Source organism: Bufo bufo, chromosome 8 (assembly GCF_905171765.1).
Source record: "Bufo bufo chromosome 8, aBufBuf1.1, whole genome shotgun sequence".
In the NCBI taxonomy this organism is placed as follows: domain Eukaryota; kingdom Metazoa; phylum Chordata; class Amphibia; order Anura; family Bufonidae; genus Bufo; species Bufo bufo.
The window spans coordinates 181,876,806-181,901,074 of record NC_053396.1 but is presented as its reverse complement, the minus strand read 5'-3'; the positions used below and the strand labels follow the sequence as shown (position 1 = coordinate 181,901,074).

The 24,269-nt window shown below is 46.3% G+C and overlaps 1 protein-coding gene across 1 annotated transcript in view; it reads left to right on the top strand.

The window, feature by feature from the left end:
- Positions 1-12,512: 12,512 nt before the first annotated feature.
- LOC120977970 overlaps positions 12,513-24,269 on the top strand; it is a 28,426-nt gene continuing 16,669 nt past the window's right edge. Inside the window, exons 1-2 of the mRNA XM_040406171.1 lie at positions 12,513-13,232; positions 18,596-18,735. Of these exons, the coding sequence (XP_040262105.1) occupies positions 12,971-13,232; positions 18,596-18,735 (402 nt within the window). The 5' untranslated portion in view covers positions 12,513-12,970. The remainder of the gene's footprint in view (positions 13,233-18,595; positions 18,736-24,269) is intronic.

Genomic DNA, 24,269 nt, shown 5'->3' with positions numbered 1-24,269 from the left:
GTGGGCTTAGTAAAAATGTCAGTAGTTAATTGATTACCCACAATAGTTACCGTAGTATCAAGGAATTGAACATGGGTGGCTGAGTGTACCAGGGTAAAGCTGATGTCAGGGTCCAAATTATTCAGAAAATCATGAAAAATCTCCAAAGAAACAAAGTCACCGTGCCAAATCAGGAAGACGTCATCTATGTATCTCCACCACCCCAGAACATTACTGAAGTGGTGGGATACATAGATAAGGTCCTCCTCGAGGGCCGCCATGAAGACATCGGCGTAGGTGGGCGCCACATTAGACCCCATGGCGGTCCCTATAGCTATGAGATAGATAGATAAATAATAGATAGATAATAGATAGATAGATATGAGATAGATAGATAGATAGATAGATAGATAATAGATAGATAATAGATAGATAGATAGATAGATAGATAGATAGATAGATAATAGATAGATAATAGATAGATAGATAGATAGATAGATACGAGATAGATAGATAGATAGATAGATGGATAGATAGATAGATAATAGATAGATGGATAGATAGATAGATAATAGATAGATAATAGATAGATAGATAGATAGATAGATAGATACGAGATAGATAGATAGATAGATAGATAATAGATAGATATGAGATAGATAACAGGGGCGTACATAGAAATCACTGGGCCCCATAGCAAGAATCTGAATTGGGCCCCCCCAACCCCACCCACTACCCACCCTAACTCCACCCACTACCCACCCCTGGCCCATCCCACCTCCTGGCTCCTCCCCTGTCACACCCTCATTTGCCAATAAAGAAATGTATAGATCTTCTACTGAAACCGTTAGAAACCTATAAGAAATGGATGCTGAATTCAGGTGCCGATAGCACTTTATGTTCCATACTCTCTCTGTATGGGAGTAAGGATCTCCCTGGGGGGCAGTGAGCCATGTACTGCACACATCACCGCTCCTGCCTGTCTGCTTTGGTAAAGCCGGGCATAGATGGGCTATGTCAGGCTTTAGCAGAGTGGGCACAGGACAGTGGACACAGGGCGCGATATGTATGCGAGCACAGCTGAATGAGTGCAGAGCAGGAGCCCGCATACACATCGCTCCTCCTGCCTGTGTCCACTGCGCTAAAGCCTGACACTGCCCATCCCCCACATCCTATCCCCTTTGCTACCAGCACCATTTTTTCATCACTTCTCTTACCCCAAAAAATTTTATAAAATGTGATCAAAAAGTCACACACACTCCAAAATGGTATCAATAAAAAGTACAGTTCATCCCGCAAAAAATGAGCCCACACACAGATCAGCAGATCTAACTATAAAAAAGTGATGGGGCTCAGAATATGGTGATGTAGAAAAGTAAATAAAACATTTTTTTCAAAGTTTTAATTTATTTTTACACTATTTAGACTTAAAAAACCTATACATAGGTGGTATCATTGTAATCATACTGACCCAGAGGTAATTTTTTCTGCAAAGGGAATGCCGTAGGAACAAAACCCGTAAAACGGTGGAAAAATTGTGTGTATTTTTTCAAATTCTACCTCATTTGGAATTTTTGCCCGCTTCACACTACATTGTATGCCATATTAAAGTACAACTTGTCCCGCAAAAAAATAATCCCTCATACATCTATGTGAACGGAAAAATAAAAAAGTTATGATTTAAGGAAGATAGGGAAGAAAAAAGAAAATGCAAAAACCTCCGGTATCCTAAGGGCTAAAGGTGCTATCTAACCCCTATTATGCCCCCCAAAATGCCCAGGCACCGCATACAGATAATACTTATGCCCAATGGGGGGGTGCAGCCAATAGCAGGCTGCGTCGGAAATGAGCCTCCCTAGCGTCACCCGCAATGCTAGGGAGGCTCGTTCCCATCGTGGCCTGCTATTGGCTGCACCCCATGTCGCTGGAAGTTTTTATCTGCGTGACGGGAGGCGTGGGGGCTGTGCAGGCAACAGGAGCAATGCGGGGAATGAGGTAAGTAAGGTGCCCGGCCCCGGCCATTTTGTGGGGGCAAAATAGGGGTTATCCTTTAACTCCTTGCTTCAGGCAGTGAAGTGTCATGAGAGCCAGGCCAAGCAGGTGGCAGACAGGGTACTGGTGAAGGATGACCAGAGAGACTACTGCCCAGAGGATGCCATCTGCCCATCTCTTCTGTCCATATACCAGGCCTACCAGTATTACCCCTTGATATACCGCCTGCCCGCCTGGTCATGCCACCTAACACTCAGGGAGACAAGTTACTCAGACTGTTAGTTGTGGGGTGACCAGGCGGGCAGGCGGAATATCAAGGGGTAATACTGGTAGGCCTGGTACATGGACAGAAGAGATGGGCAGATGGCATCCTCTGGGGGTTGTATCTTACATGGGACTATATGCTGGAGGGGCTGAAGGCAGGAGAGTGATGTATCTTACATGGGACTGTATGCTGGACGAGCTGAAGGGGGAGTGATGTATTTTACATGGGACTGTATGCTGGAGGGGCTGAAGGCAGGGGAGTGATTTATCTTACCTGGGACTATATGCTGGAGTGGCTGAAGGCAGGAGAGTGATGTATCTTACATGGGACTGTATGCTGGAGGAGCTGAAGGGGGAGTGATATATTTTACATGGGACTGTATGCTGGAGGAGCTGAAGGGGGCCATAATTATTAGTATAAGGCTCTATTCAGACGTCCGGAAATGGATCCGCATCCGTTCTGCAATATCGGGAACGGGTGCGGACCCATTCATTCTCAATGGGGCAGAACGGGATGCGGAGAGCACACTATGTGCTCTCCGCATCCGCATTTCCGGATCGCGGCCCCGAACTTCCGGGCCGCGGCTCTGCAAAAAAATATAACATGTCCTATTCTTGTCCGCAATTGCGGACAAGAATAGGCAGTTCTATGGGGGGTGCCGGACGGGTGTATTGCGGATCTGCAATTTGCGGATCCACAATACACCACGGACGTGTGAATGGACCTTAATACAGAGGGGGCCATAATTATTACAATAATAATACAGAGGGGCCAGTATAAACTGCAAAGAAAAAGGGGGTCAGTCAGCACATCCCAATGCGCCAGAGGGGCCAGTAAATATTATAATTATACAGAGGGTATTATAGTTATGGGCACTACGGGGGATGTTATCTGTGGATGATAGTAAAGTGAGAAATCTAAAAATGTTTTCTGTGAAACTCTGCAGAGACGCAGCTGAAAGAAGGTGTCATGGCGGTCTTATCTCCGAATGAAGACGCTGAGGAAAGTCTACATCACAGGAGAGGTCACTGGATGTAACAGGTATGGTGCAGTATTCTCCTGTATATTTCATAGCAATGTACAGTACAGACCAAAAGTTTGGACACACCTTCTCATTCAAAGAGTTTTCTTTATTTTCATGACTATGAGGGCATCAAAACTATGAATTAACACATGTGGAATTATATACATAACAAACAAGTGTGAAACAACTGATAATATGTCATATTCTAGGTTCTTCAAAGTAGCCACCTTTTGCTTTGATTACTGCTTTGCACACTCTTGGCATTCTCTTGATGAGCTTCAAGAGGTAGTCCCCTGAAATGGTCTTCCAACAGTCTTGAAGGAGTTCCCAGAGATGCTTAGCACTTGTTGGCCCTTTTGCCTTCACTCTGCGGTCCAGCTCACCCCAAACCATCTCGATTGGGTTCAGGTCCGGTGACTGTGGAGGCCAGGTCATCTGGCGCAGCACCCCATCACTCTCCTTCATGGTCAAATAGCCCTTACTTTCAAAGTTTTCCCAATTTTTCGGCTGACTGACTGGCCTTCATTTCTTAAAGTAATGATGGCCGCTCGTTTTTCTTTACTTAGCTGCTTTTTTCTTGCCATAATACAAATTCTAACAGTCTATTCAGTAGGACTATCAGCTGTGTATCCACCTGACTTCTCCTCAACGCAACTGATGGTCCCAACCCCATTTATAAGGCAAGAAATCCCACTTATTAAACCTGACAGGGCACACCTGTGAAGTGAAAACCATTTCAGGGGACGACCTCTTGAAGCTCATCAAGAGAATGCCAAGAGTGTGCAAAGCAGTAATCAAAGCAAAAGGTGGCTACTTTGAAGAACCTAGAATATGACATATTTTCAGTTGTTTCACACTTGTTTGTTATGTATATAATTCCACATGTGTTAATTCATAGTTTTGATGCCTTCAGTGTGAATCTACAATTTTCATAGTCATGAAAATAAAGAAAACTCTTTGAATGAGAAGGTGTGTCCAAACTTTTGGTCTGTACTGTATGTTATGTCCATCCAAATATCTGTTTTGGGGGGGTGGATATAGAATTTGGCCCACCCTGCCTCAGCCCGGCCCCAGACTTCAGGTCGCACTGTGTGTGTTCTGAATCCTGGGGCCTCACACCCATCTACTACATCATCTGTACTCAGAGAGTTATCCCTGTGTTATCTGTGGTGTTACATAGGACTGCAGGTGACATCTACTGCATTTTTTTAAAAAGGAGCGTGGTCACATGTTGGGGGGGGCAATACTTGGCTTGCCCCGGCTGGCAGCCCACGCTACGTCACTGCAGGAAAGTATAGTCGCTGTGCTTTTCTATAGTTTAAAAATTGGTAAATCAGCCTTGGGCCCCGTTCACATGACCGTATTTTTTATTTCAATGGGGCCACAAAAAATATGGACATCACACCGTGCGCTGTCCACATCCGTGTGTACGCTCTGCTGGCCCGCAAAATTTTTTTAGAGCATGTCCTATTCTTGTCTGTTTTGCGGACAAGAAGAGGCATTGCTTCAATGGATCCGCAAAAAAACGGATGCAACAGAGAACCGCAAAATACATACGATCGCGTGAATGTGCTGCGGATTTTGTTGCAGAATTTTCCATGACTGAAAATCAATTCCATTCATTGGAATGGGGTGGAGAGCACGTGGATTTTTGCAATCTCCAGTCTGTCATCTACATGGGGTGGACAACAGTGTATCAAACTGGCCGTCTACAAGGTTCGGTCTGCAAAAAAATAGAAAATCGTTAAAAAATAGATAGCTTCCGTGTGCATGTCTTTTGGTTTTTCGCGCCGCACATAAATCACTGGAAAAAAAAAAGGATGTGTGAACAGCCCCATAGCCTTGTATGGGTCATATGCTGGGTGATGATTTACAGGGTTATGTCTGCTGCCTCCACTAGGGGTCACCCTCTGCACAGTGAAGCTCACAATATGGCCTGGCTCTCACTGGCGTCATTATGTAACGCGTGTAAGCGCAGGAAAGCGCGCACATTCACTGCATTTCATTTCTAAGGTTTTCACAGGGACGTCCTCTGCTAATTTTTGCTTTGAAGCGGAAATTACACATTAAATATGGTTCAAGAAGAAGCTTGTATAGGCGGAGGGGAATCAAGATGATAAAACTTGAAAATGCTTGTGTGACTTTCCCTATTCTTTCCTACTTACCTACTATATTGTCCGCTAAACCCCTAGTGCCCTGTGACTCCGGTCAAATGCGGAAAATCCATTCTTCATGGGAAGTTGGCGGCCTCCGAAACCCCTCCACTTATAGCTGTCAAGATCTTTTTGCTTTGCAAGTCTCCCGTAGGCCCAACAGCCTGTGGAAGAATATCCTCCATATGCAGCATCTATTAAAGGGTCAGCAACCTCCGGCACTCCAGCTGTTGTGAAACTACAGTTCCCAGCATGCTCCATTCATTTCTATGGGAGTTCTAAGAAGAGCAGAGTAAGTATGCATGCTGGGAGTTGTAGTTTCACGACAGCTGGAGTGCCGGAGGTTGCCTACCCCTGATCTTTTGAAACAAAATTTTATATTTGGAAATCATGATGTTCTCAATTAAGTATTTTTTTTTTTATTGAAAAAGTGCCTCCCATAATGTGCCAGTAAAAAATGCCCCCTTAATGCCACCAAATGCCATAGTGCCCCCCATAATGTTCCAATACAAAAGGCCCCTTTAGAGCCCCCACTTCCCCATAATGCCCCCAAATAATGCCCCTATAGTAACACCAGATGCCCCATAGTGCTGCTCTACCCTATAGTGCCCCCCAGAATGTGCCAATAATTAAAAAAAGCCCCTTTAGAGCCCCCAGATACCCCCATAGTGCTCCTCTCCCCCATGGTGCCCCCCCATAATGTGCCAGTAAGAAATGCCCCATAGTGCCCCCCATAGTGCCAGCTCCTCCAATAGTGCCAGCTCCCTCATAGTGCAAGCTCCCCCCCTATAGTGCCAGCCCCCCCATAGTGCCAGCCCCCCATAGTGCCAGCTCCCCCATAGTGCCAGCTCCCCCATAGTGCCAGCTCCCCCCATAGTGCCAGCTCCCCCCATAGTGCCAGCTGCCCCATAGTGCCAGCCCCCCCTATAGTGCCAGATCCCCCATAGTGCCAGCCCCCCCTATAGTGCCAGCTCCCCCCATAGTGCCAGCTCCCCCCTAGTGCCAGCCCCCTTATAGTGCCAGCCCCCCCCATAGTGCCAGCTCCCCCATAGTGCCAGCTCCCCCATAGTGCCAGCTCCCCCATAGTGCCAGCCCCCTTATAGTGCCAGCTCCCCCATAGTGCTAGCTCCCCCATAGTGCCAGCCCACCCTATAGTGCCAGCTCCCCCATAGTGCCAGCTCCCCCATAGTGCCAGCCCCCTTATAGTGGCAGCTCCCCCATAGTGTCAGCCCCCCCATAGTGCTAGCTCCCCCATAGTGCCAGCCCCCCCTATAGTGCCAGCTCCCCCTATAGTGCAAGCCCCCCCCATAATGCCAGCCCCCTTATAGTGCCAGCTCCCCCATAGTGCCAGCCCCCCCTATAGTGCCAGCTCCCCCTATAGTGCAAGCCCCCCCATAGTGCCAGATCCCCCCATAGTGCCAGGTCCCCCCCCATAGTGCCAGCTCCCCCATAGCCATAGTGACAGCTCCCCCCGCAAAGAAATAAAAACAAAAAACACTAATACTTACCTCCATCAGCAGCGATGCAGGCCTCTTCCGGCCCGTGTCCCTGCTGTGTGCTGCCCGGCTCAGGCGTCGCGATGATAATGACGTCATTGCGCTGCCTGAGCCGGCCTCTGATAGGCTGCAGGCATTAGTGCCTGCGGCCTATCAGAAGAACAGGGGAGGGACACACCTCTCCCTCCCCTGCCCCACAGCACACAGCCGCCACCACCGCCGCCGCAATTACATCCAGGGCCGCGCCGCCTGTGGTGATCGGCGGTGCGGCCCAGAAGAATAAAAAATTAAAAAAAAATTTTTAAAGACGGGCGGCCCAGCGGCCGTTTTTTTAGGGCGGCCTGGGGGGCAATTGCCTCCCTGCCCCTAGGCCCAGCCCGTCCCTGGATCCATAGACTTCAATAGGGCCATGTCCTGATTTTCACTGACAAGTATAGGACATGTTTAATTTTTTTGCTGAGCCCTGCAATGGAAGAAAAGGGCCCCATAGAAATGAATGGGACAGCATCTAATCCGCAAAAAAACAGATCCGCTTTTTTGCGGACAGCATACGGCCGTCTGAATGAGCCGTTACAGTTATGAAAATGTATGAAGATGGCTTCCAGTCTCTAGTGGTGACTTGGTCACTGGCCTCAGTCGTCACTCGCTAGAATGGCACATCGCTAGCACATCAATAGCAGTGACATGCCGTTCTGTCACATGTGACAACTGAAGTGATTGGTCACAGCTACTTACAATCTGGACTGAAAGTGGCCAGGAACATTTTATTTTTTTATTGGGAAAAGGCTAAGACCATTGGGGTTGTCAGCTCCTAGGCGGACACCTCCTTTAAATACACATTTTTAATAGGAGTAGGATTTTTTTTTTAATAGGGCCCCAAAATTTTTCTCTGCAGATGCTCTGAACATAGATGTGAAATGCATTGCGAACAGATACTTAAAAGGGTTGTGTCACAAAACATATTCTACATTTTTCAAACCAGCACCTGGATCTAAATATTTTTGTAATTGCATGTAATTAAAATTCAGTAAAGCCAGTGAGTTGTTCAATAAAATGTATCTTTATAGCACCACCTGCAGTTTGTTCTTTTCCTTACTTTTTGTCCGTCGCACTGAGCTGGTCGCACGCGCTCAGTTTAAGTCTTCAACTGCCACCAGCCATATGTTCTCTTCAAAGCTGTGGCTGTTACAGGGAGATAACTGCAGCAGAAAGGACATGCCCCCCGAGCAGCCAGGCTGAAGATAATCCAGCAGAGCAACTGGAGCAGTGAATGTAGATATCTCTGGACCCATGTGAGATACAGGGCTGGTTCTAGCTTTGTCATGTTGTAATATATCATGTCTGATTTTGATTTATTACATCAATCATGGCATAACCCCTTTAAGGTGCCCATATTAGATGTTGTGTCGGATGAACCCACTGGTTTTGACAGAACTGGCCAGCCATCTAATTTGTATGGAGGTTTCCCAAATCTCCCCTGACATATGTCATTGGAGAAAAGTTGGGGATAACGTTTTTCAACACACCCAATTTATTTGTTCTCGAGGAGGATAAGCGGCCACTAGAAGTGTCTGGCAAAGGCCGATGGTGCCTTTACATTGCAGAGTCTCCATAAGATGTAACTTTTCGGAGTCTCCCTGCTGGTAGGCTAGGCTCTCAACGGGGTGTCCTCCTCCTATTCCAGTCACTGTGTGGTTGGTGTTTCCACACAGACCACCGTGCAAACCAGCCAAACAGACTGCACCCCCAGAACAGCAGCTGCCGACTCCCTCATGGTGTCCTCTCATGCTGTGGGCTAGCAATATAGCCTGGCTCATCACAGGAGTGAAGCAATTACATGGGCATACACCCTTCAAGGCTCCTCAACCTCCCTGAAGACTAGAGGGATATCTCCTATTAAAATGTTCTCTCACACTGCAAAAGTGCCAACGTTGTGTGCTGTCCTACCAATCGTGGTGTCTGGGGTTGTATCTTATCCCAGCGCTATAATAGAAAGGGTGCGGAACAAATGTGTTTACCACTGAAGAACCTCCACGCTTTAACCAGTTAACATTACTAACATTTAACATTATTATTTAGCAGCAACAACTGCTCTCTGTCCTGGACCTACAAGCAAATAAATATTGCATAGCTCAATTGTCACAGCTTTGTCATGGTCTGGTGGTAGTGGACCTTGACACTTTAGCCGTGCATGCTTGTTGCTGGTGGCAACGTGCAGTTTGTAGCATGTTTGGACACTTTCCCTTTAAGTCTGGTTCCCTTCCCATTTCTGGTCTGTATGGGGTTAAGGTGTGAGCAAGGTGGAGCTGGGTGTGGCCTCTTGGCTCTTATAGTACTGGTGTTTGGAGCTTGAGGTTTTAGTTGACTTCAGCTTCTGGTGGAGCTGGAGTTATGCTGCCATCCTGGACCTTTCCATCTGTCCAGCTTGAGGGCCACCTTGTTGAACATAGTTTGTCATCCCGTTTGTATCCTCTATGTTCCCTACCTTATCTGTGTTGATGTTTGGTGTGGGATTATGTTCAGGTTGTAGCGTAGGTCTTGTTGTTTCATGTCTGGTCTTTTGGTGTTGTTTGTTTGTCCAGCATGAATGCAAGGCGTTTCCCTGTGTGTTGTCCTCCGGAAGGGGATCTCAGGGTTCCCCGGAGGGGAAACCAAAAGTAAAGTCAGTGAGCTGTTGCTGGAGTGCTGGTTCCTATGTGTGTCAGTACGTACTGAGTCTGGGATGGTGTTCGGATTGCAGTCCGTTTGCATGGGTTCCAGTTCACATCTCCAGTTGTTGCGGTAGGTAAGTGGTTATGTTCCAGTGTGTTTGCGCTGGGTGCTTACCTGCCAATCTGGTTTTTGCTCACTGGCTTTCCCTTCCTTTGTTGCTAGGCCTGTGGGAGACTCTGGTTCATCCGTGTTGTGGATGAACCGGTTGTCTCTTATTCCTGTCTCCTATTTCAGGGATCATTAGGGTCCGAAAAGCCCAGGTTCCGGAGTATGAGCCACCCTACCATCAAGGCTGGCTCATACAGTTAGAAGGTCAGGGATTCGATTAGGGTGGCGTTAGGAGGTGACCTGCTTCCCTTATCCTGGTTTCCAGGCCTAGTGTCATATCCCACCATTCATCATTGTACAGTGGGGGTTTCCCCTACTCCCCACAGTGACCTCAATTCCCACAGGAACAATGCAATTGATAGAATTAGAGCAGTCCGAACAATATTTTAGGAGGTCTCAGGCCCAACAGTATTTTAAAAGGTCTAAAGACCAACAGTATTTTAGGAGGTCAGTCCGAATGGTATTTTAGTAGGTCTCAGGCCCAACAATATTGTATGAGGCCTCAGGCCCAACAGTATTTTAGGTCAGTCCGAATGGTATTTTAGGAGGTCTCAGTCCAACAATATTTTATTAGGCCTCAGGCCCCAACAGTATTTTAGGTCAGTCCGAATGGTATTTTAGGAGGTCTCAGTCCAACAATATTTTATTAGGCCTCAGGCCCCAACAGTATTTTAGGTCAGTCCGAACGGTATTTTGGGAGGTCTTAGGCCCAATAATACTGTAGGAGATCTCCGGCACAACAATATTTTAAGAGTCTTCTCTACACCTTGCGTGTTTAATGTTGAGAAGATGCCTCATTGACCATGATAAATCTGCCTTTGTACGACTGCCACTTGGACTACCAGAATTAGACTAACCACTTCCATTAAAAATCTGTCTTCTTTTCATAGTTGGTCATAGACCTATCACATATTTCTTTAGCCTTGTATCCAAAAAAATAGAAGCGAGGCTTGGCAGGACATATTCGTCAGGAGAAGTCCTCATAGTGGTCTGGGCTTGATGGAAAATAAATGGAAAGAGAATGCCTACAATCAGAGATCATGCCATATGCTAGTTACTGGATTTAATTGTACTGTAATCACCTATACAGTTTGCAGAGCGCCTGTGTAGAACTGGTATCTACCACTATATTGTCACTGGTGTGGTATCATGCAGTATCTTACCACAGTCCCTATTTGCATAACCACACCTTTTATTTTTATGAGCACACCCACAAACCTGATACTTGTGATAGGCTGCAGTAGTGATCATTTACCCACCTGACCAAGTAAACCTTAACCTACGGGACCACTGGTGCAGGCTGTTAAAGAGGTGGGGGATTTAACAAGTAAGTACTTTCTTTTTTTTTTAGCATTCTTTTAATTTTGATTGACATTGTATTCTGTTGTTCAGTCTGTAAGGTTCCCTAGAGAATAGTAATAGGCCACCGAAATCGGATTATTAATGGTCCAACCCCTGAACCCCTACTGATCAGCTGAGTGAAGGGATCACGGCAAAACTCGTTACATTTTGTAGTGGCCTTGCTTGGCATTGCAGCTTAGTCCTATTCCCTTTAATGGGACTGCAGGGCAGAAAGATCATTGTCTGACCATCAGTATTGTCAACTGTCAATTGTGGCATCCCAGTTTAAAGGGATTCTTCACTTTGAAAAAGATCACTGCTTGTTAGCTTGATCAAGGCGTCCACATGCTGGGCCCCTCCAGCACCCGACTATCTATTTCCTTGCAGCGCTACCACATGGAAAAGCAAGCATTACAAAGCCCCCATTGAAATTAATGGGTTTCCTGTGTAATTCAGGACCGGACAGGTCCTTCAGAGTGGGAGCTGCTCTTCACTATGGCCAAGAAGTGAGGACCCCCTTTCTATTAACTACAACATCTCTAATAGGGTGCTTGGAAATGGGTTCTCTAAACTGGACAACCCCTTTAAACTGATGGATGGGGCATCAGCAATATTTTTTTAATCTACTGAAAATTGGACGATGGATAAAAACCAACTGATGCAATAACTTTTGCTTCCAGTTGCAATCTTATATTTGACCGATGGAGACACCATGGTCCAGTTTGTACATAGAGTTGGACTGGCCCATTAGAGTACCAGAAGTTCCTCTGGTGGGCCCAGACTCTGATACCATAATGGCCCCCAAAGACGCAGGAGAGAAAAACCCATTTGTAGCTGCCTTTGGAGCCAATCACATGCCACTAGGTTCTATTTTCTTGAATGGGGACTGGGCCCCCAAAAATAATTTTTCTTTGGTGGGCCCAAGGAACTCCTGTCCGACCCTGGTGCAGACCATATAGGTTCCTTGGAGAGAGAGGTCCCACCCTTGTTTGTTTGCCTGTGGGTTGAAAATGGGGCATGGAGAAGGGAACGAGCACCAAGCTCTTCCGTCCTGGGTGGCAAAACAAGGCATCATCAGGGGCGTAGCTTTTGGGGGTGCAGAGGTAGCAGTTGCTACTGTGCCCAGGACCTGAGGGGCCCCAAAGACCCTTTTTCTGCATAAGACACTGGTATTACAGAAAGTGCATGCTGGGAGGGCTCTGTCATAGATTTTGCACGGGTTTAGACTCTAAGTTAAACCACTGTCTGGAGGGAAGAGGTTAGGTCAAGAATTTGGCATGGGGGGGGGGTACCATTTCAATTTTTGCCTCAGGCAGCAGGGAGGCTATGTGCTTCCCTGCCCCTGGCCACAAAGCACTGAGGGAAGGGGGGCCTTTAGCTACGCCCTGGGCACTATAAGGGGCTGGGGGGCATATTGATTTTTGGTATTTGGCCTAATCTCTTCTATGTGCACCACTGTCTATAATACCGACCTGTAGGGACTCTGCCGTGCTGCATTAATAGGTCTGTGTTACATGCATGAGCCCTTAGACAGAAATGTCGCACTGTCAGTATACTGGACTTATTACTATGGAGCTCTACATAAAACCCGGCTATAAAATATTACGGTGAATCGATTAATAAAATAAAACCTAGCAATTGGCAGCTGAGGAGTGTGGGGTCCATGGAGAGAATGCACTTCTGCATATCCAGTACATCTCCATCCTGGGAGGTAATGATGTTAATTGGTCGGGTTGCTAGGTGGCAGTGCTGCTTCTGTGAGAATGTGAGAAAACAGCTTTCCTCCACGGAGAGGCAAAGAGCGGCAGGGGGAGCGCAGAAAATGGAGGGAGAGGGAGAAGGCTGAATACAGTGTGAGCTTCGCTGCACGCTGTTAATAATACCAGCTAAACCAGGGCGAATGAGGACGTTTTTGGGGTCACACAGGACCCCGCACAAAAGTACAAACTCCTTTCTCAGACACGCCATGGCATCCTCCCTCGATGCAGGGACGATGGAAAGGAGAGACATGAAAGAGGAAAAGGATCTAGAGACAGAGGAGAACTGGACAAAAACAGAGGCGTCCCCCGTCCTTTGGGGCGAATTTCAAGGGACACAGCAGACGGAAGGGGAAGACGAGGACGAGTGGTACCACAAGGGTCTGCATAGATGTCGGCCTGATGGTAAGCACCAGTGTCTGTGTGTTTGTATCACTGCTGACGGGCATTGCATTGTCTTCATGCACCCGTATATTAGACCTCTGTCACGTCCTAGCGTATCTGTCTTTTTACATAGGTATCAATGCATCAATCTAAATCACGTGAAGTATTCAGTAATCTGGGATTAGTGGTCGTGACCCTGCAGGAAACCCTATAATCCCCCCCCTCCCTTTAACGTATATATGCAGATATACTGGTGCTAGGGCTACATCCACATGACAACATATGTGTGTGGATGGTCGTGCTGCGTGTCGCTGGCGTCACTGTGTATTTACTATATACATCTATGAGAGAGGTGGAGAGGTCCACAGTGAGCAGAGGAATCGACGATCATGACCAAGTATAAAAAAAAATGGAATGAAGGACCCCATCTATTTAAATGGTACTTTGGTATTCTGGACACTGTAATCTTTCTTCATATACCCCGTGTCTACATATGGTGGGATGATCCTTACTTTGGGCTTTCTATCGTAATATGTCAGTAAAACATATCAAAATATAACTTAAAGGGCTTGTCCAAGTGTTTAATACTTATGACCTATTCTCAGGATTGGTCAACAGTATATGATCGTTGGGGGTCCGATTCTCCACCGACTCCGGCAAGCACCACGGCCTCTTCCCAGGCCAGTGTTGTCACGTTCATCGGTCACGTGGCCTAGGCACAGCTCAGCCCCATTCAAGAGGATGGTTCTGAGCTGCAATACCAAGCACAGCCACTATGCAATGGATGGCGCTGTGCTTGGTGTGCCGCAAGGAAGCCGAGCCTCTGCCGATCACATACTGATGACCTATCATGAAGATGGGGTGAGCGAATCGACTTCGGATGAAACAACCAAAGTCGATTTGCATAAAACTTCATTTGAATACTGTATGGAGCGAGTGCTTAGAATGTATTGGCTCAGATGAGCCGAAGTTATTACTTCGCAAAGTCTCGCAAGAGTTTGGGTAATAACTTCAAAAATTAATTTCTACTGTTAAAATTATTTTCCCGAACTCGGGTACTCGGTAAATCATCCAATAAGAAGTAGCCCCTTGTGGTAAGTTATTGCCGCCAAAGTCAATTCAAAGTCTGGTTGTCGTCTGCTAGACCTTTTGGGGACCATTTTTGTATCAGATCATGGACCATAATGTCCCACTGATAAATTTCTCTCATATGGCCACCCAAAATGTCACCCTACAGGCTTTCTACTGTTAGGTAATAGAGCTGTCCCGCCATAACAACTTATCACCTATCAACAAGATAGGTGATCAGTTTCTGAAAGGTGAGTGGTTTAGCCATAGGGAACCTCCATTCTCATGATTGTGGGGCATCCCAGTGGTCAGATCCCCACCGATTAGATATTGAATATGTATCCTGTAGATTGATGATAAGCAGGGTTGCCAACTGTCCAGAAATTCCTGGACAGTCCGTAAAAATAGGGGAATTTTCCCAGTGTCCGTGATAAATTACGTGTGCGTAATTCTTTGGAGGTTGGTGGTAATTGAGCAGGTCACTTTGAATGTAATTCTCAGCATTTTAGACTTCACAGTAAACGCTTGTAATGTGTTTAGTATTAGTGTCTGATCTATAGACATGTATTACTTATAATCTTTATATTTCATAATATTTTTCCAATTTGTCTGTAAAAAAAAAAAAAACATTGAATGTCTTTTTTTATTAAATTGTCCAGAATTATTTTTTTTGGGCTGGCAATCCTGATAAGTGGTTATTGTGGAAGAACCCCCTTAAAGGATAGGTTTACCTTTGCAACAGATCTGATTTCTTTCAGTGACTGTGAGCCAAACCAGGTGCGGTTCAAAAACACAGAACAGGAGCAGATCTTTCCCTTAGGGCTCATGCACACGACCGTATATATTTTGCGGTCCGCAAAAAATACGGATGATGTCCGTGTGCATTCTGTATTTTGCAGAACGGAACAGCTGCCCCCTAATACTTTAGAACAGTCCTATCCTTGTCTGTAATGTGGACAATAATAGGACATGTTCTATTTTTTGGCGGAACGGAAATACGGACATATGGAAACAGAATGCACATGGAGTAACTTCCGTTTTTTTTGCGGACCCATTGAAATAAATGGTTCCGTATACGGTCCGCAAAATGACCGGAACAGACACAAAGAATATACGTTTGTGTGCCTGAGCCCTTAGACCTTATCTCGGTGTAGCCGCCACTCTTAGTTTTGGCTCACAATCAATGACATGTGAAAGCGTTTTTCAGCACTTTTTTGTTTTTAGTGGCGATTTTTACAGTGTTTTCACATCACCTTCTCTTAAGGGGAAAAACACCACGAAGAAAACTGTCGGTAAGGGGGACATTTACACACTAGCTAAGAATACATTCTTATGCCAGTTTTCGTCAGAAAAAAAAGTCACAAGACCCTGAGTCTTTACCCCGCTCTCACCACTTGGGAGTGGCGTAGGTTTAGGAGGAGGGGGGGGGGGGGGGCGCCCGGTAAATTCAGGCCTCTTCATAAATTATGCGACTCCTCCTGCAACAGAGGGTGGAATCAAAGACCGGCGTAAAATGTCAGTCTTTATAAATTACTCCCATTATATGCAAAAAAAAAACAACTTTTTTTCCATTACATATGCACTCCTGATTTCCATGGTTACGACCACCCCGCAATCCAGCAGTGGTGGTCATGCTTGCTCATTTATAGAAAAAAGCACTAGCCTATGTGCGGTCCACAGTCCTGGCCACCAAACAGGCCGATGTTTTTTTCCTATAGTGTGCAAGCACGACCACCGCTGCTGGATTGTAGAGTGGTCGTAACCATGGATACGAGCCGTATATAATGTGATGGATAAATGAATCCAGCCAGCAAAGGAAGCAATATGGACAATCACAATACATTAGTAAGTGCCTTGTAGTAACTTCCTCTACATCAGGCATGGCCAACCTACGGCTCTTCAGCTGTTGTAAAACTACAACTCCCACCATGCCCTGCTGTAGGCTGCTAGCTGTAGGCAGTCTGGGCATGCTGGGAGTTGTAGTTTTGCAACAGCTGGAGAGCCTCAGGTTGGCCATCCCTGTTCTACATGATTAATGCTAGAAGCTGAAGTGAGACGACCCCTTTAAGAACGGGGCTTATCCTAATATTACAGGTCTATATTTTTTAACTTGCCAACACCTGTTACGGGCTTCTTAGAACTCATCGGTGCATACACAGCCGGGCATGTACCCGAATGTGTTTATAAGGGCTCATGCACACGGCCGTAGTTTCTATCCGCATACATTCCGCATTTTTTGCGGATCGGATGTGGACCCATTCGTTTAAATGGGGCCGCAAGAGATGCAGGTAGCACGCCGTGGGTTGTCTCCAGCCGAACGTCTGTTCCGCGACCCCGAAAAAAAATAGAACGTGTCCTATTCATGTCAGTTTTGTGGACAAGGATAGGACAGATATCCAGAAGTTAAAAATGGCGGCATGCACGCAGCCAGGATCCGTGTTTTGCAGATCTGCATTTTGCGGAACTTACATCCATGTACATGAGCCCTTATGGGGAGAAAGCTAATGCCAGACTCCTCTGCCTCTGATTATCTCCTGGGAGAACAAAAACTATCAGCACTGAGATTCAAGGGACCCGATCCTTCTCTCCTCCGACATCCTCTGTTGGGAGAGAGTTGGGAGCTCCTCATACACATTAGGTTAATGGCGGGCCCTTATGTGGTGAGAGCCCCAGCTACCCGCCTCTCTGTTGTGGTTCCCTGGCTCACTTCACTGGTCTCCTGGTCCCCGGCTGTGAACTTCCAATTAGGTTGAGTGCAGTGCTGCAGCCAATGACTGGCCTCAGCAGTAACATGTCTCCAAGTGGCACGGGACCCAGCAGTGATGTGACGCTTGGACGTGTCAATGCTTGAGGCCAGTGATCGGCTGTAGTGGTGCACAGCTAGGTGGAAATGTAAAAAAATATAATAAATTTAATGGGATTGTCCAAAAGAACTTTTTTTTTTTTCATGAAATTTTTGTAATTGGAAAAAAAAATCCTTTCCTGTGACATCCCTGGGTGTGTGTAATCCAGCAGCATTTAATCTGTGCATCATCCCCCTCCGTACCGCTGTCCAGAGAATGTGCTATGATGTTTGCGCCCATAGGGTACATCCACACACGGCAGAAACATTGCGGATTTGCAGACGTTTTCTACCACAAAACCCACACATAACTTGACCCAAGGTGCGGATTGTAAATCTGCAGAGTGTCAATTTATGTTGCAAATTTCTGCAGAGGATTTCACCCTTTGCAATGCATAAGATGATATCTGCGCCAAATCCACAGCTTTTCGGAAACAAATTTGGTGAGAATTTTGCTGCTGTGGATGACAGCAGATCCGCTGCAAATTTGGTATGGCTTGACTTCCCCAGACACCTGTTTGCATTGTGCGGTATGTCCCACGTATGGTGGTTCTGTCCACTTATTCACCCATACTGTTAAACAGTCGAGTCCACCTGCAGAAAAATTACGGGTCGGCTCTAGACACAGCTGCATTCAAAACACCCATTAAAAAACGGATACACTGTCTGTTTTTCGTGGCCATTTTGCATCTGTGGACATCCATTTTCTGGCTGTCAATCCATTTTTAATGGACGTTTTGCATCCATTTTGCAGCTATTTTTAATGGCCATTAAAAGCGGATGAAGTTCATTGTTTGTTTTAAACCCAACCCCTGCAGTGCCCTCAGTATGCATCATGCCCTTATAGTGTACACTGGACATCCAATAGAGCCCCAGTATATATAAAAGCTTACATAGTGCCCCAGTATTTATAATGGCCTCACCTATACCTCTAGTAGTGCCGACAGATCCATTAATAAAAAATTTAAAAAAACTTACCGTACTTCATCCACTTGTTCGTGAGGGAACACTTGCTCCACACTGGAGGCACTGGGACCTGACGCTCTCAGCGTTGTGACATCACATCAGGTCCTGTTGCCTCCAATATGATTTAAGTGTTCCCTCAAGTGCAAATAAATGAGGTTTTTACGTTTTTTATTTTAAACTCTGAAAGGCCCTTTATTTACGGTACATAGCATATCTGTTTTTAATGGCTGTTGACTGGTGCACTCCAGTCAAATAGCTGTTAAAAACGTGCCCATTGATTTCAATGGGGTCGGTTTGACCAAAAATAGGATATGCCTTTTTATTTTGATGGAGGCTATTCACTGGCCATTAAAAAAACGGCCATGTCAATAGTCAAAGTCTATAGGGCTATCTTGTGAAGGTAGCCTTAGGATTGTCAGTGCTCTGCTCTGTTTCCGTAGAACAGGATATGTGGAACGGTACCAATGCTGGTAATAAAACATATATTTATTTTTTTCTCCATTTATAGACACCTGGGTGGCCTTCAGAGATGCAGAAGGTGAGGAACCCCAGACAGATGATCAGGAGGTGCACACAACACGACAGGACGGGCGCTGGTGGTGCGAAGACAGTACAACGTTGTGTACGAGGGAGCACTCTACAGACAAAGTGAGCCTGGAAAAGAGTAATTATCACTAGTCTGATCCATTGTTTCATGCTTGGCTGATAGAGAACTCTCTAGGGCAGAGAAGTGGTGGGAAAAGGTGAATGACCATAACAACTTCCATCATCATATGTGAGGGCAATGAGCATAGCTGAACCCTTAGACAAGAGCAGGGGTGGCCAACCTGAGGCTCTCCAGCTGTTGTAAAACTACAACTCCCACCATGTCCTGCTATAGGCTAATACCTGTAGGCAGTGTGGGCATCCTAGGAGAGCTGGAGAGCCTCAGGTTGGCCATCTCTGGACTAGGGCTACATGGCGATCTTGGACACCACAAATGTCGCATGTTTACCACGATCACAACCCCGGCCATGTTTTTCTTATCCTGGACACCCCTTTTATCTTGTAATGCTAATGTACATAGTACTTTAAGATTCCTTGAGGCTGGATGAGTTTAATTGACGCGTCAGGCATAGAAGAACGTAATCGATAAGAATTCAATAGCCTTCCACACTTGTACTGTAAACTTCATCCCATCACCCCCATAAGGGAAGACCATGCCGCTGTAATGAGGCCCAAAAGGTGGGGATGTCATACTTCACCTCCCCAAAGTCTGTAATTTGGTGAGGGGTGTTTTGATATTTGGCCGAAACAGACGTAAAATGCCCAGGAGCACTAGTCAGTTGACCTCTGACTTGGCAGTGCCTATTGTAGTCTGGTGGACTGTGATGGTAGCGGCTGCAGGTGCCATCAACCAATGGTTGCATGTTAAGGTGAAAATGATTATGTACACTTCCGCCTACACACGTCTGTATGCACAAACACACCTACATTTTCACACACATTCCCCCTGGAGGGCATATATCAGGTATCGTTGTCCATTCTTGCCAAGAACAAGACATGGAGCCAAAGGCCCCAATGCTAAATCTGTAACTGGCCTCCTCTACCTACCAGATCCCATTTAGAAGGCCTCTTGCACATGAACTTTTTTTTTTTCTGTTTATGTTCCGTTTTTTGTGTTCCGTATACGGAACCATTCATTTCAATGGATCCGCAAAAAAAGGAAGGTACTCCATATGCCTTCCGTTTCCGTATTTCCGTTTTTCCGTTCCGTTCAAAGATAGAACATGTCCTATTATTGTCCGCATAACAGACAAGGATAGTACTGTTCTACCAGGGGCCAGCTGTTCTGTTCTGCAAAAAACTGAATCCCCATGGATGTCATCTGTATTTTTTTCGGATCCGTCTTTTGCGGATTGCAAAATACTGAAAAAGCCATACGGTCGTGTGCAAGAGGCCTAATACTGGTGTCTTCTGTGGCAGAGGAGCTTTTGGCCCCCTCAGGCACTAGGACCTGGGTGTGACCATTGCCCCTGCACCCTCTTTAGCTACTTCCTGAGTAAAAACAGAAACTAGGCTTATTTAGATGACATGGGCAGCGTAATACTAAATGACCCTCTATGTATTTCTGATTTGAAATGACAGCTTATCTGGATTGCTTTTAGGGGAGAACACCTCCTCTCATTTTTAACATGCAGACATACAAAGTCTGCAAGGGTACAACTGCACGGCGCAGTCATGTTGTGGTTGCGACACAGCTGCGCTGTGGTTGTGTACAGGCCACAGCTATCTCTTGTCAAAGGTCCCATTACACGGAGACGGGACGATATTACAGCAGAATGTCGGGAAGGAAGTGTTCCTTCCTGACAATCTTCTGATCGCTAGCGGAGGAGACCTCTGCATTTACATGCAGCGATCTTCTCCACAGTATGGGGAGGAGCGATCGCTAATGCTATCGCCTTTCCTCATAAGGACTCGTTGTTTGCCGGCAGGAGATCGTGTTTAAACGGCCTGATCTGCTGCCGGTAAACAATAATTTTTGAGTGCGCACAAACGATCGGATTACCCGATGAACGAGTGCAGTCTCATTAGTTTAAAGGGAGTCTGTCATCAGCATTTCACTTTTTTAACCCTTCCCATAGCTCCCTAGCATGCTTACAGTTAATAAAAACGTTACCTCTGGCATCAATCCTGGACTTATAAAACCATCAAAAACGATCTTTGTAGCATATGCAAATGAGGGCTCGCAAGTGCCCAGGGGCGGCGTTACCCTCGTAGGTGCCCTGCTAGCTCAGCCTTTTCATTGCTTCCCCCCGCCCCTTCCTACCCTCCGCCCGCCCATCCTTGTTGTTCCGCCGAGATCCCGGGCCTGCTCACTCATTCCTTTGGCCGGCGCATGCGCACTGCGATGCCCATTCCTTGTACGGCTTCACAGTACTTAATGCGCATGCGCCGATGGACCGCCTCCTTTGTTATGTTTTCGCGTCGTCAGCCGGTGCATGCACAATAGTTACTGTGATGCCATACAAGGTATGGGCATCGCAGTGCGCATGCGCCGGCCAAAGGAATGAGTGCGCAGACGCGGGATCTCAGCGGAATAACAAGTTGGTAGATAGGCGGTCAGAGGGAAAGGATGGGCGGGCAATGAAAAGGCTGAGCTAGCAGGGCACCTACGAGGGTAACGCCGCCCCTGGGCACTTGCGAGCCGTCATTTGCATATGTTATAAAGATTGTTTTTGATGGTTTTATAAGTCCAGGATTGATGCCAGAGGTAACGTTTTTATTAACTGTAAGCATGCTAGGGAGCTATGGGAAGGGTTACAAACGTGAAATGCTGATGACAGACTCCCTTTAAAGGGAACCTGTCACCGGGATTTTGGGTATAGAGCTGAGGACATGGGATGCTAGATGGCCCCTAGCACATCCGCAATACCCATTCCCCATAGCTCTGTGTGCTTTTATTGTGTAAAAAACCCCGATTTTAAGCATATGCAAATTACCCTGAGATGAGTCAGAGCTTGAAAATATGACTCTTCTCTGGTCACACAAGTAAGATATGACTCTTTTATGTTAATTTGCATATGCATCAAATCAGTTTTTTTTCCACAATAAAAGCACACAGAGCTATGGGGACTGGGTATTGCGGATGTGCTAGCGGCCATCTAGCAACCCATGTCCTCAGCTCTATACACAAAATCCCGGTGACAGGTTCCCTTTAAGGCTACTTTCATACCAGCGTTTTTGCTGGATCCCGTCATGAGGACGTTAAAACTCAAAACAAAAAAAAGTTTATTTATAATCGATGTTAAAAACACTTCAACCGTCATAAATATTGATTAACTATGGGTCAAATAAATAGTTTGTGTATTTCACTATGACTGCCTAGGCGTAGCGCTAGTTAAACACTAGAAGCCAATTATGCGTATGCCAGTCACGTGAATACAGTTGTATGATTGGACCCAGATTCCAGAGGTTCAAACCAGGTGTTCAGTGAATCCCATTGGGCAATATGTGGCACATGGTATGTATTGTGCCACTATATCATAGATGCCCAATAAGTGAACACAGTAATGTGATTAGACCTCAATACCCGAGGCTGGCGCCCAGGTGATATAAAAATCACATTGGGCAGTAGGTGACATACAGTATGTATTATGCTCTTAAAACATAGATGGCCAATAGGATCAAACCTCTGGACACAGACAAGGAACCCAGTGCTAGGAACAGTGACCGCGCCACTCTTGCCACTGGATAAACAATCGTCACCCAGAAGATGGCCGTGCACTTTGCCATCCACTGGGGACAAAATGGATGGTGCCTCACTCAAGCCAGTAAGAAAAACAGCTGATATGGCTCATAAACAGCCAAACATCAGCACAGACTGGCAGGAGTGTTTGACATAAGAGGCTCAGCGCGTTTCTGTGCACACAATTAGCGCACTTCCTCAGGAGCATTAAGCACCAAAAACTAAAGCCTGCCTAAGCCGCACTTCTCTAGTTTGAGAAACGGCGTACTAGTGTGGCTCTGGTGTAAGCCACGGCCCTGTGATGGCCGCGTGTGTGCCGTGATTTATAGGGCAGACACCCCGCCCCGCAGGCGTGCCTCCGCTCATTCAGCCAATCCGGCGAGAGACATAGCTCTAGCATCGCCGGTCAGCTGATGAGCGAGATAATCCCCGGGGGAGGCGCATCAGTGCTGAAGGTACTAAGGGGGTTCATACGGCGACCCTAAAGAAAGAAATACATTTGTAAAAGAACAAAGGGTGATCCCAGGTGTATAGACAGAATTAAAAAGATAAGAAAATAGCCTCCCCATATTAATGCGCATACTCATGTGCGCGCATAGTATGCAAAAACTCCAACACAATGACAGATGTCTGTCAATATACAAGGAAGGGGGGGGCTACAAAGGGGTACTTTACAATACTTTAAAATAGGGGCAGATGCATAGCCCCATCAGTCAATCACTCAGAGCACAAAAACTGCCCCACATTTGCATAGATGATTTTAGAAGTGGGGGCACATCCAGATGTAATTGCTCACATTCTCTGTATAGTTACCCTCCAGATATATAAAGCAACAGCCAATTCCAAAAGAAAGAGGCCCCCTGGACACGAATGAGCCTAGATACGGGGAAAATAGACTCCATATCTAGGTTAGCACTGCGAACAGAACAGACACTAAACGGGGTTGTTATAAGTCCACACCATGTGGGGCAGTTTTTGTGCTCTGAGTGGTTGACTGATGGGGCTATGCGTCTGCCCCTATTTTAAAGTATTGTAAAGTACCTCTTAGTAGCCCCCCCCCCCTCTTGTATGTTGGCCAAAGGACTGTTTGAAGGTGTTGGCCAAAGGACTGTTTGAAGGTGTTGGCCAAAGGACTGTTTTTGAAGGTGTTGGCCAAAGGACTGTTTTTGAAGGTGTTGGCCAAAGGACTGTTTTTGAAGGCGTTGGCCAAAGGACTGTTTTTGAAGGTGTTGGCCAAAGGACTGTTTTTGAAGGTGTTGGCCAAAGGACTGTTTTTGAAGGTGTTGGCCAAAGGACTGTTTTTGAAGGTGTTGGCCAAAGGACTGTTTTTGAAGGTGTTGGCCAAAGGACTGTTTTTGAAGGTGTTGGCCAAAGGACTGTTTTTGAAGGTGTTGGCCAAAGGACTGTTTTTGAAGGTGTTGGCCAAAGGACTGTTTTTGAAGGTGTTGGCCAAAGGACTGTTTTTGAAGGTGTTGGCCAAAGGACTGTTTTTGAAGGTGTTGGCCAAAGGATTGTTTTTGAAGGTGTTGGCCAAAGGACTGTTTTTGAAGGTGTATTGGCACCTTTAAAGGGGTTTTCCCAAGCGTCTTGTTTAGTAATGACCTATCCTTAGTATCTTATTGGTGGGTGTCCGACACCCCAGACCCGATCAGCTGTTTAAGAAGGCAGCGGCTCTCGCAGTAGTGCTATGGCCTTCTCCGGGTCGTGTGACATCAAATTCATCGGTGCCATGGCCTAGGCGCTGCTCAGACCTATTGAAGTGAATGGAGGTGAGCGCGATACCGAGCATAGCCACTATACAATGTACGGCACTGAGCTTGCTGAGCTGAGAGAAGGCAGCTGCACTCAAACAGCTGACCGCCGGTGGTCCCAGGTGTCGTACCCATACCGATCAGATACTGATGACCTATCCAGAGAATAGGTCATCCGTAAAAAACGCTTGGAAAACTCTAAG